Source organism: Thermobia domestica, chromosome 9, assembly GCF_964235325.1.
Source record: "Thermobia domestica chromosome 9, izTheDome1.hap1.1, whole genome shotgun sequence".
Taxonomy (NCBI): domain Eukaryota; kingdom Metazoa; phylum Arthropoda; class Insecta; order Zygentoma; family Lepismatidae; genus Thermobia; species Thermobia domestica.
The window spans coordinates 142,203,601-142,218,207 of record NC_137462.1 but is presented as its reverse complement, the minus strand read 5'-3'; the positions used below and the strand labels follow the sequence as shown (position 1 = coordinate 142,218,207).

The window sequence follows — 14,607 nt, the reverse complement described above, 5'->3', positions numbered from 1 at the left end:
AGTTCAGAAACGGAATTTCCAAATGTCTTATATTAAAGTTTGAAAAATACGCTTAGATGTAAGTGGTATTTCGCAAGAGTGTGTATGTGTATCAGTGTGTGAACGAGTAGCTCAGATAAGATATCTGTCTATACTTGTTGCTAGTTTTATTTCTTGAATTAGTTATCATAGTGAAAGAGCTTTTATTAATGCCCTTGACCTTTGTCTGTAATCTCATTCTTTGAATACTTTACATTACTTTCTTACATAAACATATTCCCGTGTATTCGACTGTTTACTACGCGTGCCTTTAGCGCTAGTTATCTTAGGCTCAAATCCCGGTAGAAAAAGTGAAAAATGTGAAGAAAAGCTGAAAAATATAAATTTTATCGATCATGATTTTAGCGAAATGATAATAACTCCGTGGCTTTTCCCCATCGTGGCAATTCCATGTTCACAAATTTCATGGCTTCTTCCAGCAAGTAAAATATCGTCGTGGTGTTTCCCCTGAAAGAACTGGTCGTGCCGAAGGGTACAAAGTCAATCACACGTGAATAAAATAGACCCAATTTATAATACAAAATATTAATCGTTACTGAATTGTATTTCTGTATTAATAGAAACCTAGAGTTATACCCTGAAGCTAAACTAGTGCAACAACTTGCCAGTGTGAACGATTTGACACAAAATCACTCATTACTATGACATTGGTGCAGAGTATGTACAAATTTAGGCATTTTTGGGGGGTGGGAGGAGGGTCAGATCCGTTTATACTCCATACAAACTATGGGTATATATTTTCTTTAATACAACGAACAATATTATCGGACAATATTCAGATACGTACAGGAGCGTCATTTAGGGGGGCAGGGAGGGGCATTTGCCCCCCCTGAGTTTGAGATTTATATAGATTTTATCAATAGAGTAGTAGTAAATGAGTGAAAAAAGCGAAATTTTACTTATATCGAGGGGCATTTGCCCCCCCAAGCAAAATCTGAAATGACGCTCCTGGATACGTATTCTCAATTTCATTCTACTAATTCTTTCGTAATCTTTAATCTTCATTAATAATCTGTCTCCTTCAATCTAAAAAGTATACCAGCCCAGCCCAGCCCGCGTCAAATGGACTTTTTGGTGGACAAACACCATGTGCGTGGATTTTCTCGGGATTCTCCCATTTTCGCCATTCCACCAGTATCGTCCATCTCATCATCACCGTCTCTTTTAGTTTCGGTGTATAGCGTGGAACATTATACTCAAATATTAGTAATAATAATAGTAATTAAAGAAAACCGTGAGACGAAAAGATCTCCTTTTCATCCACGTAACTGCAATTATTCAAATTTACTAAAATGTGTGTAAAATTTAAATACAAACTACAATATTCCTTACAATACTTTGGACATCTTTACCCATTATAAGATTTTTTTTTTAATAGCAAACATGTTCCCAACGAGGAACATCACCAGGTACTCTGTCAATTAATTTTGAGTTGAGAAGGTCATAGACCTAATAAGGTGACAGAATATCTCTTGTATTATTATTTAAAAGGAAAACTTCACAACTGACAACATACAGTATATTTAAAGAAATATTAAAAGTTTCTAGGTGGCATGGGAACTTTTGTTTTTCTTTTCTCTTTTCTTTTTTTCTTTTAGTATCGTACCTGTCAGGGAAAGCAGGTGGTAAATATGGCAACAGTGTATCCGGCAATACAGCCACGGTGGCCGGCCGTGCAGGCAAGGCAGGCAGAGAGTGAAGAGGTGAGTGTGACTCGCAGTTACGAGCGTGGCGTCACGGCTTTCGTGTCACGCTTTTACATGTTACCTTACTCCAAGTATACAGTTTTTCGACTTCTTTCGAGGTGTTCGTAACAATTTTTACTGTTTTATGAATCGTCTACTCTTCTTTTTTACCAGGAACAAAACAAGTGAAGTGACGTCATTTCAAAGAGCCACGTGATAGGGAATGAACGGGTTCGGTAACCATAGAAACCAAGTGCCGGGTTCCAATCAAGAAGTTACTTACGTCCTTGAAAAGTGTGTGATCTGTTGTTTTTAACAAGTTTTGTGCAACTATTGTGATGTTGTCAGTTGTTTTGTGGTCGTTGCTTTTTTAAGTTTGGCACGAGTTTCGAAGTAAATAGAAAAAGCAAAAGGAGAGAGAGATAAGTGTTTGAAGAATTTCAAAGTGTCGCCCCCTGTGGAAAATCAAGACGGCCCCTCAGAACAGCAGGGGATGAGGATTAACGGAAAGGAGGAGGGCGGGGAAGCACCCCTTTCCCCCGGGTCATCAGCTGAAATGGGTGAGTACTTTTTAAAAAATGTTATTCATTCATTTTTTTGTTTCTTGGTGTTGACGGGTCAATGCCTCGCCTGTAAGTCAGTGGTGTTCAACCTTTCCTTCCACGTACCCGTTGTGGCGCGCACGAAATACCGGGGTCCCAATTTTTACCCCCTCATAAATCATAGTTGTAAAATGTCAAAACATACTGTGTTAAAACAGCAGATGGCTTTTTCAAACGAAGGCTTTTGAGGTACAAGTTTTGTAGTCATACATGGTTGCCAGTGCACGGACTGCACAGAGGAGTTTGTCCAACGATAGAATATTTCTGTACCCCCAATAAAATAAGGAAAAGGCACGGAGCAATAAAACTACCACACGTCTTGACCACAAATTTAGGAGAGGAAAAATTGGCACGCGACACATTGAGTGACAGGTAATAAACCAATCGCTCAATGCGGAAAATCGGTCTCTTGAAAAATCTTCTATATTAATCAATACATTTTACTTTTTGTAAAATATTAATGCTTTCACAAGATAAATAAAACTGTCACTGTTCATTGGATCAGTCATAAACATATATATATATACAGTGGCGGATCCAGGATATAATCAAGGGAGGGGCTAAACCATAGTTTGCACTTTTATCCAGTGTAAAGCAGGATTGAAGCCCATTTTATCCAGTGTACACTTGAGCGTCCACTATATATATTTTAAATCAATTGATCAGTGTTGACAAATTTTGTTCCAGACTGCAAATATTATCTTTGTATATATTAAAATTAAGTTACTTGAAATGAAATTTATTAGTTTAATCAGGAATGTCATTTATTTATTTATGCCCCCTAAGTCTGAGGTGTATAATGAAATACTAATGGAAAACGTTCATTAGTAGATAACATTACTCCAGAAATGTTACTCCAGAATATGTTTCAATTAAATTCAATTTCTTTAGTCATTACGCAACACCAAGGTTATGAAGGACGGAACGTGGGCCTTGAACAGCCACCGGCGGGTGTACAGACAATCATATAAGATCAACTTTCTCAGAATAAGTATTTTCCACCACACTGTCTCACTTTCCAGAGAGTTGGATTAGAGGATCACGCAACTGTCCTGACATGACCAACTGAAATAATCTAAATTAAAAATATATCGAGTACTTAAGTCTTCCAAACATAAATAAATGAATAACCTACCCATTTTTTCTCAGTTTTATAAGTTTCTGTCGAAGGGGCATATATATCTGATATCTCGCTTATTGTTTAAGAACAGCGAGACAAAACTTTTTCCTATATAAATTTTCTTTTTGTCATTATCTTTTCAATGATATATCAAATTACATACTTTATCATGTAAGATTTTCGGATAGCCACAGCAATAGGTTACACGGTGACAGAAGCAGAGCACTCCATGAAAATATTGTTTTCAAAAAGATTGGAGACATCATCAAAAGGTTCTGTTGTTTTTCCTGCTCGCAATAATTTTTTATTGAAAATGGTTTGTCCTGGAACAGAGTTGTAGAAATATGTGCTGATGCAGCTCCAGCGATGTTAGCTTCGCAGTCTGGATTTATAAAGCTGGCAAAGAACAAAAATTCTACAGTTATGGGTTTGCACTACTTAATTCACACACAAGCCTTAGTAAAAAAAAAAAAAAAAAAAAAAAAAAAAAAAAAAAAAAAAAAAAACTTTTTCAGAAAACCTGAAGCATGCATTATCACTGACTATTAAAGTTGTTAATTTTGTCAAGTCAAGTGCTCTGAATGCTCGCCTTTTTTAGATTTTGTGCTGTATCCATATTGAAGTTCGTTGATTAAGGAGTTTAAATACCACTTTTCATATCCCTCATATGTCTCAAATTTTCCGGTATTTCGAGATAGGGCCATCTTATTATAACAGTTGCAAACCAATCCCTTTTTCCTCTCACCTTTCTCTTTCCCTTCTAAGGAAATCCAGAAAATGCTGAAACAATTCTTTAACTATTTTAAATGAAAAGTCTAAATAAAATAAATTATGTCTCTAAGCTTCTGGAATTTCGAGATATGGCTATCTTATTTTAACAATTGCAGCATCCATCAATTTTCTTACCGCCTTTTTCACTTTCTGCTTTTCTCTTCCCTTCTAAGGGAAATATCTAAAAACGCTGAAACACATCTTTAATAACTTTAAATGAAAAGTCTAAATACCAAATTTCATGTCTCTAACCTTAAAGGATTTTGAGATATTTTTATTTTGTTATAACAATTGTAATCCCATTCCTTCCCCTTCTTCCATTCTAGGGAAAATACCAAAAACCGACGAAACACGTGTATAATTATTTTAAATGGCAAGTCTATATACCAAATTTTATGTCTCTCTTTGCCTTCAGAGATTCGGAGATATGGAAATTTAAGTATAATTATTGCCAGCACCCTTTCCTTCCTTCCATATCGATTTTCTAAAAATCTCTCCTTAATGGTATCCCACATTACAAATCCCATGCACTGTAAAAATTTAAAGTTTCCAGGTTAAGAAATTTGACCTTTGAGTTGTTCAGTCATGTAGGCCTTACTGTGTCCAGTAGTGGGTCGATGTGTCCGAGGTTCGATCTCAGCTCTTGGCAAGTGAGTTTAGTGACTGACAAGTTGTGTGCGCGAGTTTTCTCGGTATTCTGTTACCTTCGGCTTTCTTTATTCAATCATTATCATCAATAGAGCCCGGATTTCCATACATAAACAAACCCCAAAATATTCATGCAAACATGCACTAAAATATGCATTTAAAAATTTAAAATATGCACTGAAATATACACTAAGAAAATAAAATATCAGGTTCTTACAAAAATATCTTATCTTAACGATCTCTGTTGCAATGAACTATCTTCCTTAAGTTTTTTTTTTCTGTCAACTCTGTGTTTATCAGTAAGAAACGTTTTGTAGATCGAAAAGTTTCTTTCTACATCAGCAGAAGTCACTCGTACATGTGAAATACATGAAAGTAATTCATATTTTTTGCGGTCCCTAAGTTGATTGGGGACAGTTTTGACGCTTTTTATGTCCAACATGAAACGCATTCTCCCCGTGCGAAGAACGGATATTTAAGGTAATATGTATAAATTCAATGGCTCATTCACTGTGTCATTCATAAACAAATCTCTCTGTTATTAGACGAACTTTGAAATTATTTATGAATGTTCTCCTTCTAGTCTATATTGTAGATAAGACAGTTTTTTTTTTTTTTTTTTTTTTTTAATGTAACTCCTAAAGCTAAGAACGAGGGGAGAGCTTCAATGATTTTTGCCCTCGACAAATCTCCGAAACTACTCACCGTACAACCTTAAAATCTTTTGTTTTCATCGCACCCTGGGCTATAGACTATACGGGTATTTTCGAAATGCAACTTCCTATGTAAGGGAGGGAAGATTGTTTTCTTGTCGTTCAGTACAATTTTGAGGGTAGAACTATTACATTTTGAGTAAATATTTTTCTTTCCCTACTGCAGATTTTTTTTTTTTTTTTTAATTGTGACTTCCTAAAAAGATGGGAAAAAGGGCTTTCTTCTTTCCGTTCTCCAGATCTTTAACTCTATTAAGTATAAAACCTTGAACAATTTGCTTAAGCATTTTCAATTCACATCAAGTGATTTTGCGAAATTTGAGCTTCAAGGGGAGACTGAGGCCTTTCTATTGGTCTTTGAACTTTTTCATAAATATTCTTGATTCACTCAGGCTCTAGATGACACGGGATTTTTGAAATGGTGCCACTAAGAAAAACAAATAAGAAAAAAAAACATGATGTAATTTTTTTCATTCTGGATTTCCTAAAACATTAGGTGCCTGATCTTGAAAACTTTTTATTTCTACCTTCTGAATTAGACACGGTTTTACGAAATTAGATCCTCGGTCTGAGGAAACGGTCTGTATCTCTTCCTTCTCGTTCCCCAGATCTCCGAAATAGGTGTACATAATCATAATTTTGTATAGATATTAGGGTATAAATTTATGGTTAAAACTTTTTTAAAAAATAAATCATGTAAGAAGGTGGAAATGGGGTTAGAGGTTTTCTCGCACTAGAAAGTTGAAATTTTGTGAATATATAATAAACTGTATACTTTAAGACAGAATTTGAAAATGAAATCTTTAAGTTTTACGTCCCACGGTTATGCCGGTTAGGCTAAAGGAGACGGTGATGATGAGAGATGAGTGAAATAGTGGAATGAAGAAAGTGGGAGTAAACGGGAGAACCCCGAGAAAACCCACGAGCACGGAAGACAGAATTTGAGTAATAACTCCAAGGACACGAGTTAGAATCAAAAGATTTCGCATTATTAGTAATTTGCTAATTTCTTTTGAATGAAATAAAGTGAAACTTTTCAGTTTAACGTCCCACGATTCCTCTCTTTAGGCTAAGGGAGACGACGATTGAGGCAAGTGAATGATGATGGAAGAATTGGTGGAATGAGAATTGAGAGGAAGTGGGAGTATCCTGATAAAAATCACGGACACAATGTTGTCCACCATAAATTTATGTGGCCGGGGATCGAACCAGGGACTCCACATACCAGAGGTAAGCGTATCTATACCACTGAGCCACCTTCCTCTCCCTAACTTCTTTTGAAACTAGCTATATTTTGGCATGCAGAATATTAGTATATTGTGCGAGAGATCGACTTGGTCAAGTTTGGGAACTGAGAAAAGACATTTAAAGGTGCTTTACAGAAAATTAATTTCGATGAATATGAGATTTAGTAACAATTTCCGTTGACACTGTGAAAATCTTGTGATTTCCGGTGCAAGAAATTGATTCACCTCAGTCTCAACTCTGATAAAATACATTTTAAAAAATAAACTTTGGGATTATGCGTATCGCCTAAAAATTTTGCCTAATGATTTACGTAGATTTTGGTGAATCCGCCATTTTTTGCTGCTAAAAACGGTCTGATCCAGCCTTAACGTTGCGAAAAGTTATTTAGGAGCTGTTGCGTGAAGTTTTACATAATTCCAGGGAAATCAAAATTCTATTAAGAAGTGTTTTAAATGAAGAAAATTTGCACATATATCAAATATTTTTTCATAAATCTATTTTTTCCGTGCGAAGAACGGACATTCTCCTAGTAATTTATTAAATTACTTGCTTGATTTGTCGAAAGAAGATGTTTACTTTAAGATTAAAATTGAGTAAGACATCATGAAAAAATAAATATTTCCTGTGTTGAGATATGTGCCTGAAATTATATGAACTTGAAAGCATAAGTCACCATTGCCATTATTTTTCTGTGACAATAAACTTTCTGCCCTCTTAAGACACAAGGTTATTTACTTTGATTCATGTTGTATGTTATTTGAAGCTTATATCTTGTACTATACTTGATTTTGATTGGAAATGCTGTGTGTTATTTGATAGGAAGTCTGATAACATTTTATATTAAAACAGAGAACTTGTTTTTATGCCAGTTTCAGTATGTCCAGACGTGATTGACATTATAGTTTGTTGTCTTGAAAATAAAGAAAAGCGCCTTTATTTCTCCGAGACGAACATACTGCTTATTTCACAAATGTTCATACAACAGATGAGTACCTGGTTGATCATTTTTACACTACACAGCATGTGACTCGGTCCCATGAGGATCTTCGGCCTTCTTGTTCCTAATCCGCTAGAACAAGACCTCGTGAGAAACGCAAGTAGACAACTTACCTAGTACTATACATCCTTTGTATCTAACAAGCATAAGCTACGTATATTCCTACAGTAATATATCTTGTCCACCGCTTCCTACCTCCGATCCGCTCCCACTGGGTGGATCGAGGAGGCAGTGATTTTGATACGCCGCATGGGACACTTTCTCATTGAGAAACAATGTTTCAAAGAACAAGTGCTTCGTGAAATAAAACTGACTCATAATGATAAGAGAGGAACTGGAAGAAAAGAAAGGTTGCCTTTCCTACAAGACGCAGCTTGAAGAATACGAATCTATAAATACCACATCCACAAAATATCGTGTTCATCTGAAAGAAACCATAATACTCTTTCCCACGGTACCAGATCCATAGCCGGCTACTATTTGAAGTAGTGTGGAGAGAGCGTGAGAGAAATATAGGAAAATGGGCCATTAGGCTATTTTAAGTGCGGTGCATACCAATCTACAACTATGTGCGGTCAATATACCATAAAACAATATAAGCATTCGTTCTTAGAATATTAGGCGAAAACACAAAATAAGCATAACATATGATGAAAATCTATTAAGGGCGTGTCTACCCATCATCAGAGGCTTCAGAATCTCCATAAGGTAACATGTAAAATTTAATTCGTAAATATCTTACAAAATACTGCACTTAGAAATTTGCAATTTTCTATACGGATACCAAAGAGCAATACAAAGAAGGTGGTTATCTCAATTTTAAACTTAATGACTTAGATTAATTGTAATAATTACTTCCGTAATTAGGTAATCACTATTGCAGGTAAAGGATCAAAAGACCACTTTCATACTTCACAAATTACTACAGGTGACATTCTTTGAAGAACACATGCTGGGGAAGGATGCATTGTGGCAATTTGAACAGCGAAACTCATGTCTATCCCTCCATTTTCATAATCATTTACGCCTTGAACAGTTTTCCTTACCACTCCCCGCCCCAGACGGCAACTACCTGAATTTGCCTTTTCGATGGAAACTGGAGTGAAGTGTCAACAAAATACTTGGTAGAACAAAGATAATGATCTTTGAAACCTCAGTATCGAACATATGTTTCCGATTGCTTTTCTACATCTTTCTTTTTTTTTTTTTTTTTCTTGAAATGAATGGATTCTTCTTCCAAGCAGTAGCTTTCACCTCTCTGCCACTCAAAACTATACAACGAAGAAAAGTCTAAATGTTTCTTATTTACCTATCTTTTGTTTTCTGGAAGGATAGGTTTCATTTCATTTTATATTATTTATCATAGAAAACAGACAGTGCGACGTTTCTGTGGTTAGAATGGATTAATTGTATGCAGGGGTGGCAAAAACCAAGTTTTCCTTGTTTGGTTTTTGAATAACTAGAATTTGGTTTACCTACTCCTTTATATATTTACCATACCCGTGTGTGCACGTGTGTGAAAAAAAGAAAGAAAAAGTAAAAGAAAAAACTAAAGAACTGCTTGATGGATCATCACCAAATTTGGTCAAAATATAGTCAAGAGTAAGGAATTTTATTTGTCATTAAAACCACCTACCCAAACCGGAAGTGATTTAAATAAACCATTTCTGGTTTGACCTTTGATCACCATAGATCGAAAACGGCAATATGTAGTGAGATCCGGTTTTCTGCTTCGTAAGAATATATTTAATCTCTATTATTAACTCTACTACAACCTATAAAGGTTCAAATCAACTATAATTTCTGCTTTCAATAAATATTGATCTATATATGTACCGTGTCATGCGAAAACGAACTAAGCGCCACTTTCGTACTTTTGAGAAAATTACGTTTAAAGGTTGATGTCCAGCATTAGTGTAGCCGTAATCAAAAGTGAAATTATGTTTCTTTTTTTGGAAAGGTGTTGGTTTCCCTCTCTTTTCGATTGTGCAAAACGTTCTAATGCTTATCAGGAACCAATCGTCGCATTTACGTGGATTTTCAAAATTTGACGCTTAGTTCACTTTTGCATAACACGGTACATATAGCAAAAACGGTTAAAAAAATAGATGAAAACTGTTTCTTCCAATCGAGCAGCTCTCAAGCGTCTCAGGTGTACCTTTCATCTCCTCTTGTGATCTTCAATTGAAAGCTCGGTTTCAATAGTGATCTCCATAGAACAGGAATGAAGCGGGTTTTTGCTTTCTACACAGCTTTCTAAAAATAACTACTATATTCTGTCTTCCAAAAGATGTGGAAATCAACTACTTCCGATTTTAACTTTGATGGCTATAGAATAAAAAATGTAATAGATAAGAAGCGGTTTCTGCAATTTATTAGGCGTTCCAAGAATATATTTCGTCTCTAGTCTAATCTCTCTACTAAAACCGGAAGTGGTAGAAATCTACTACAATTTCCAGTTTCAATATTAATTGTGAAAATATCGTACCACAGATACCAAACTCTTTTGCGTGATGTACACGTGGCACTGCTACTTGTTTTTGAACCATTTTCTTTATCTTGTGGATAATCGTGGCCTCTATTTTTTTAAATAATAAAATAAGTCAAACTCGAGGCCATATGTAAACTAGTTTTGCAAATGATTTACCAGTAGAGCACAAATTATTTACTAGTCTGCCCATTCATTACTGTTCAAGTTTGAATAAGCTAAACCGAGTAGCGTGTCTGAACAAAGGAGTGAGTTAGGGAAGCTAATACATAAGATTATTTGCATGAATAAAACCTACTTTAGATTTGTAATAAGGGATAAGAAATCTTAAACATCTGAGAGGTTATTTGGTTCACACAGTTATAGTTAAGAAATTGATAAGAGAATAAGATAGATTGGGCTAGAGCCAAAGTTGGGATAAAGCGGGAAGTATAAAACACATTTTTGTAATGAAAGTCTTGATTCTGAGCGAAAACAGCTAGTTGACCTTTGACCTCGAGTTAGACCGGTTTGCGGTCACTTCTTAAGATTGAGACCGAGATCAGTCGAATGAAGGGGCCGTGGCTACAAAACTTTTAATTTATTTAGATTACATATGGATAGAAATAAGTTTTTTCTAGTCCGTTCTTATGTAACAGGGGGGTTATGAAGGACGGGACCTACAGTTTAAAGTGGGTTACAAACCATTACTCGGTTTGAATCGGAGAGAAATTGTCCTCTAGCTGGGCTCAAACCTGGGACCCCTGCCTGATTACAAAAGTGACAATTCTACAGACTCATCCACGGAGAACACCTGATAAAGATATATTGTACTGATCTTGCGGGTCTAGGTCAAAACCCCCACAGCCAAAACCCCCACACTTAAGAAATGTCAAAAGACCCACACAAACGGTCATAACCCCCACACAAATGGACAAATCTCCCAAACGCACGAACGGTTAAAACCCCCACAGCCAAAACCCCCACACTCAAGAAATGTCAAAACGCCCACACGATCGGTCATAACCCCCACACAAATGGACAAATCTCCCAAACGCACGAACGGTCAAAACCCCCACACTCAAGAAATGTCAAAACGCCCACACAATCGGTCATAACTCCCACACAAATGGACAAAACAGCCACACATAGCAACGGTCATAATCCCCACATAACTGGACAAAACTCCCACAAAATCGGACAAATCCCCTACACTCTGAAATGATCGTCATTTCACGTCTTTGTTGCGGCTCTTTATGACGCCGAAGAAGAATAGTTGCAACATCAGTTTAAGTGGAATAAAAAAATGTTATTAAAAAGTACAAGGGCAATACATGAGTATGGGGGTTTTGTCAATTTGTGTGGCAGTTGTGACTATTTCTGCATGTGGGAGTTTTGTCCACTTGTGTGGGGCTTTTGTCCATTTATGTGGGGATTGTGACCGTTGCTATGTGTGGCTGTTTTGTCCATTTGTGTGGGAGTTATGACCGTTGGAGGTTATGACCGACTACCAGTGTGGGGGTTTTGGCTGTGGGGGTTATGACCGTTCGTGTATTTGGGAGATTTGTCCATTTGTGTGGGGGTTATGACCGATCGTGTGGGCGTTTTGACATTTCTTGAGTGTGGGGGTTTTGGTTGTGGGGGTTTTGACCGTTCGTGCGTTTGGGAGATTTGTCCATTTGTGTGGGGGTTACGACAGTTTGTGTGGGCGTTTTGACATTTCTTGAGTGTGGGGGTTTTGACCGGTTCCCGATCTTGCATGTACTGTACTTGTGAATATTTTAAGAATCACTTTACAAGAAGAGAGAAAAAAACTGCACAAGTGAAGTCAGTACAAAGTACAGAAGATATACTTTATTCCTCCAAGTTAGTTCACAGAGTCAAAAATTTAGCGACCTAATTTAATTTGCATATAAATATAAGAAGTGAATAAAGATATGAATCAATTGAGTTCACTCTGGTTCTGAACCATTTATATTATTTTCTTGGTTTCAATCAATTGTTTGTTTAACATACACATACAAATTCTATGAACTTCAATAGGAAAATAAATTTGGATCACACACAGCGGAACAGGAATGGGCACCAGTCGAGCTAAAACTCGACTCGACTCGAACCTCGAGTCAAGTTTAGAGTCGAGTCAAAGGTAATTTTCTCGAGTGGAGTTCCGAGCCGAGTCACTGTTTTTGACGTTGAGTTTCGAGTGAGTCGAGTTTGATAAATGGCTCGCTCGTTCAGCTCGTTTTAACTCGTTTTGAAATAATCGTCTGATTAGACTGGAAAGCAAAAACCATGAGAAATGTAAGCAGTAGTGTGGAATACTTTTAGTGTTGCTCACGACAAGGAACACTACTCGCATCACGTCTCGTTTCGATAACGAGACGACAATAATTTTTTATAACGAGACAGCCTCAAGTGTCATGATCATCAATATAAGTATATACTGTAGCTCTTACTATCAAAGCTGAGATCTGCACGTTCGAATTTTTGAGCTCAAGCAGAAGCCCAACCCGAGTGGTGATGTCAATCGGCTCAGCACTCGGTTCAACTGAGCGAACAACTCGAGCCGGCTTGGTTCAGATGAGCCATCGGCTCGGCCCAATTGAGCCAATGGCTTGAGCCATCTCGGTTGAGACAAGCCGTCGACTGGCACAATTGAGCTTTTGGCCCGAGCTTGCTCGGTTGGGATGAGCTACAGACTCGGCTCAGATGATTCACCAAATCAGCTGAGATGAGCCATCAGCTCGAGCCAGCTCCGTTGAAACGAGTTCATCGCCTCGGTCCGACTCGGCTCAACTGAGCCGATTGCTCGAGTTGGCTCGGTTGGGTGAGCTGTTGGCTTGGCTCACTTCTCGGTTCGGCTCGATAGTGAATGAGCTATGAACCAAGCCGCTCGAGCCACTGACAACCCTAGACCCGAGCCGAGCAGTTTTGAACATGTTTGACCGGCGCCCTATAACTTTTAACAATTTAACTTTTGAATACTTGCTTCTCCGGAACTCAAACCCAGATCCTCGTGAACAATGTCCTTGCCTCCTGAAGACTTCTCGGCGACCGAGATCGGAAGTCAACTAGTTTTAGTATACAGGTACACCCCGCCTACTTTCTTAGTTATACATGATGTTATAATAATAATAATAATAATAATAATAATAATAATAATAATAATAATAATAATAATAATAATAATTAGTAGTAGTAGTAGTAGTAGTAGTAGTATCATTGACCTATTATCTATGTTGGATACTTAAAAATAGTAATTGAAACTACACACGACTCGACTCGATTCGAAATTCGACCTGAATTCGAATCGAGTTGGAGGAAATTTTTCGAGCCGAGCTCAAAAATGTCTGCTTCGAGTCGAGTCGAGTTTCAAAGAAAACTCACTCGTATCCATCCCTACAGTGGAATAGGTATAAAGTTCGTGACCCGAGGTCTCGCTATGTATGTTAACAGGGTGTTCGAAAACGACATCAAATTACTTAAGGAAATTAATCCTTACACGAAAACATAAAATGAAAGTTACGGGTCACCGTACTAAAAACATTCTCGCTTAAATTTCTTAGGTTAAATCATATTATGTTGCTGTCAAATACAACAAAACTTTAAGGCGTTTTCGGAAAACTCCAAAATATTGCTCGAGTTGTTGCTTTCTTGTACCGTTACGACCAATTTTCTGTGGACAATATATCTGAAATAACGCAACTGTGCACCAAGGTTGGTCTATAGGCTTTTCCATGTTTTCGTCCGAGGATTCACATCCCGAAGTTATTTCCTGACACCATGTGTATATATTATATTTGCTTATTTTCGAGTAACAAGATCTAGAAATGTTCGAGGCCCTAGTTCCACTTATATTTATTACCATAATGAAAACTTTAAAAAAATCGGTGGGTTTAGAGTTTAGCGTCCCTTTCTGTACCGATGTTATAAGAGACGTGAGCCTTCAGTGGAATCCGAGTCCTTAGTGATCTGTTGATATTTCAAGGCTCTTCCGCCGGGTATCGAACCCGAGATCTGTGATCCAAAGGTGCGCGAGCTAGCCACTAGACAGACGAAGGGAAGGGTTATTGTATTTTTTAGAATGTTACTTATGTATGTTTATTCACGGGAAAGTTGGTTCATCGGGTTCAATCCATCGTTTCAATCTGTTGAATTTAGCTTGAAGTAAAGCTGATTTTTTTTTATTACATCCAGAAAAATATGTGTTGAATAGCTAATGTTGCCAGAAAGTAAAAGTAACTACCTGTCACGAATTTCAAATCCCAGTTACTACAGGGAATTCTGTAGTTTGTATCCATGCAAACGTCTCATACA

General features: G+C 37.0%; 1 protein-coding gene across 1 annotated transcript in view; it reads left to right on the top strand.

Annotated features, from left to right (window-relative positions):
* Positions 1 to 1,722: 1,722 nt before the first annotated feature.
* Positions 1,723 to 14,607, top strand: part of LOC145695073 (echinoderm microtubule-associated protein-like 2) — a 438,352-nt gene continuing 425,467 nt past the window's right edge. Inside the window, exon 1 of the mRNA XM_081771921.1 lies at positions 1,723 to 2,284. Within this exon, the coding sequence (XP_081628047.1) occupies positions 2,218 to 2,284 (67 nt within the window). The 5' untranslated portion in view covers positions 1,723 to 2,217. The remainder of the gene's footprint in view (positions 2,285 to 14,607) is intronic.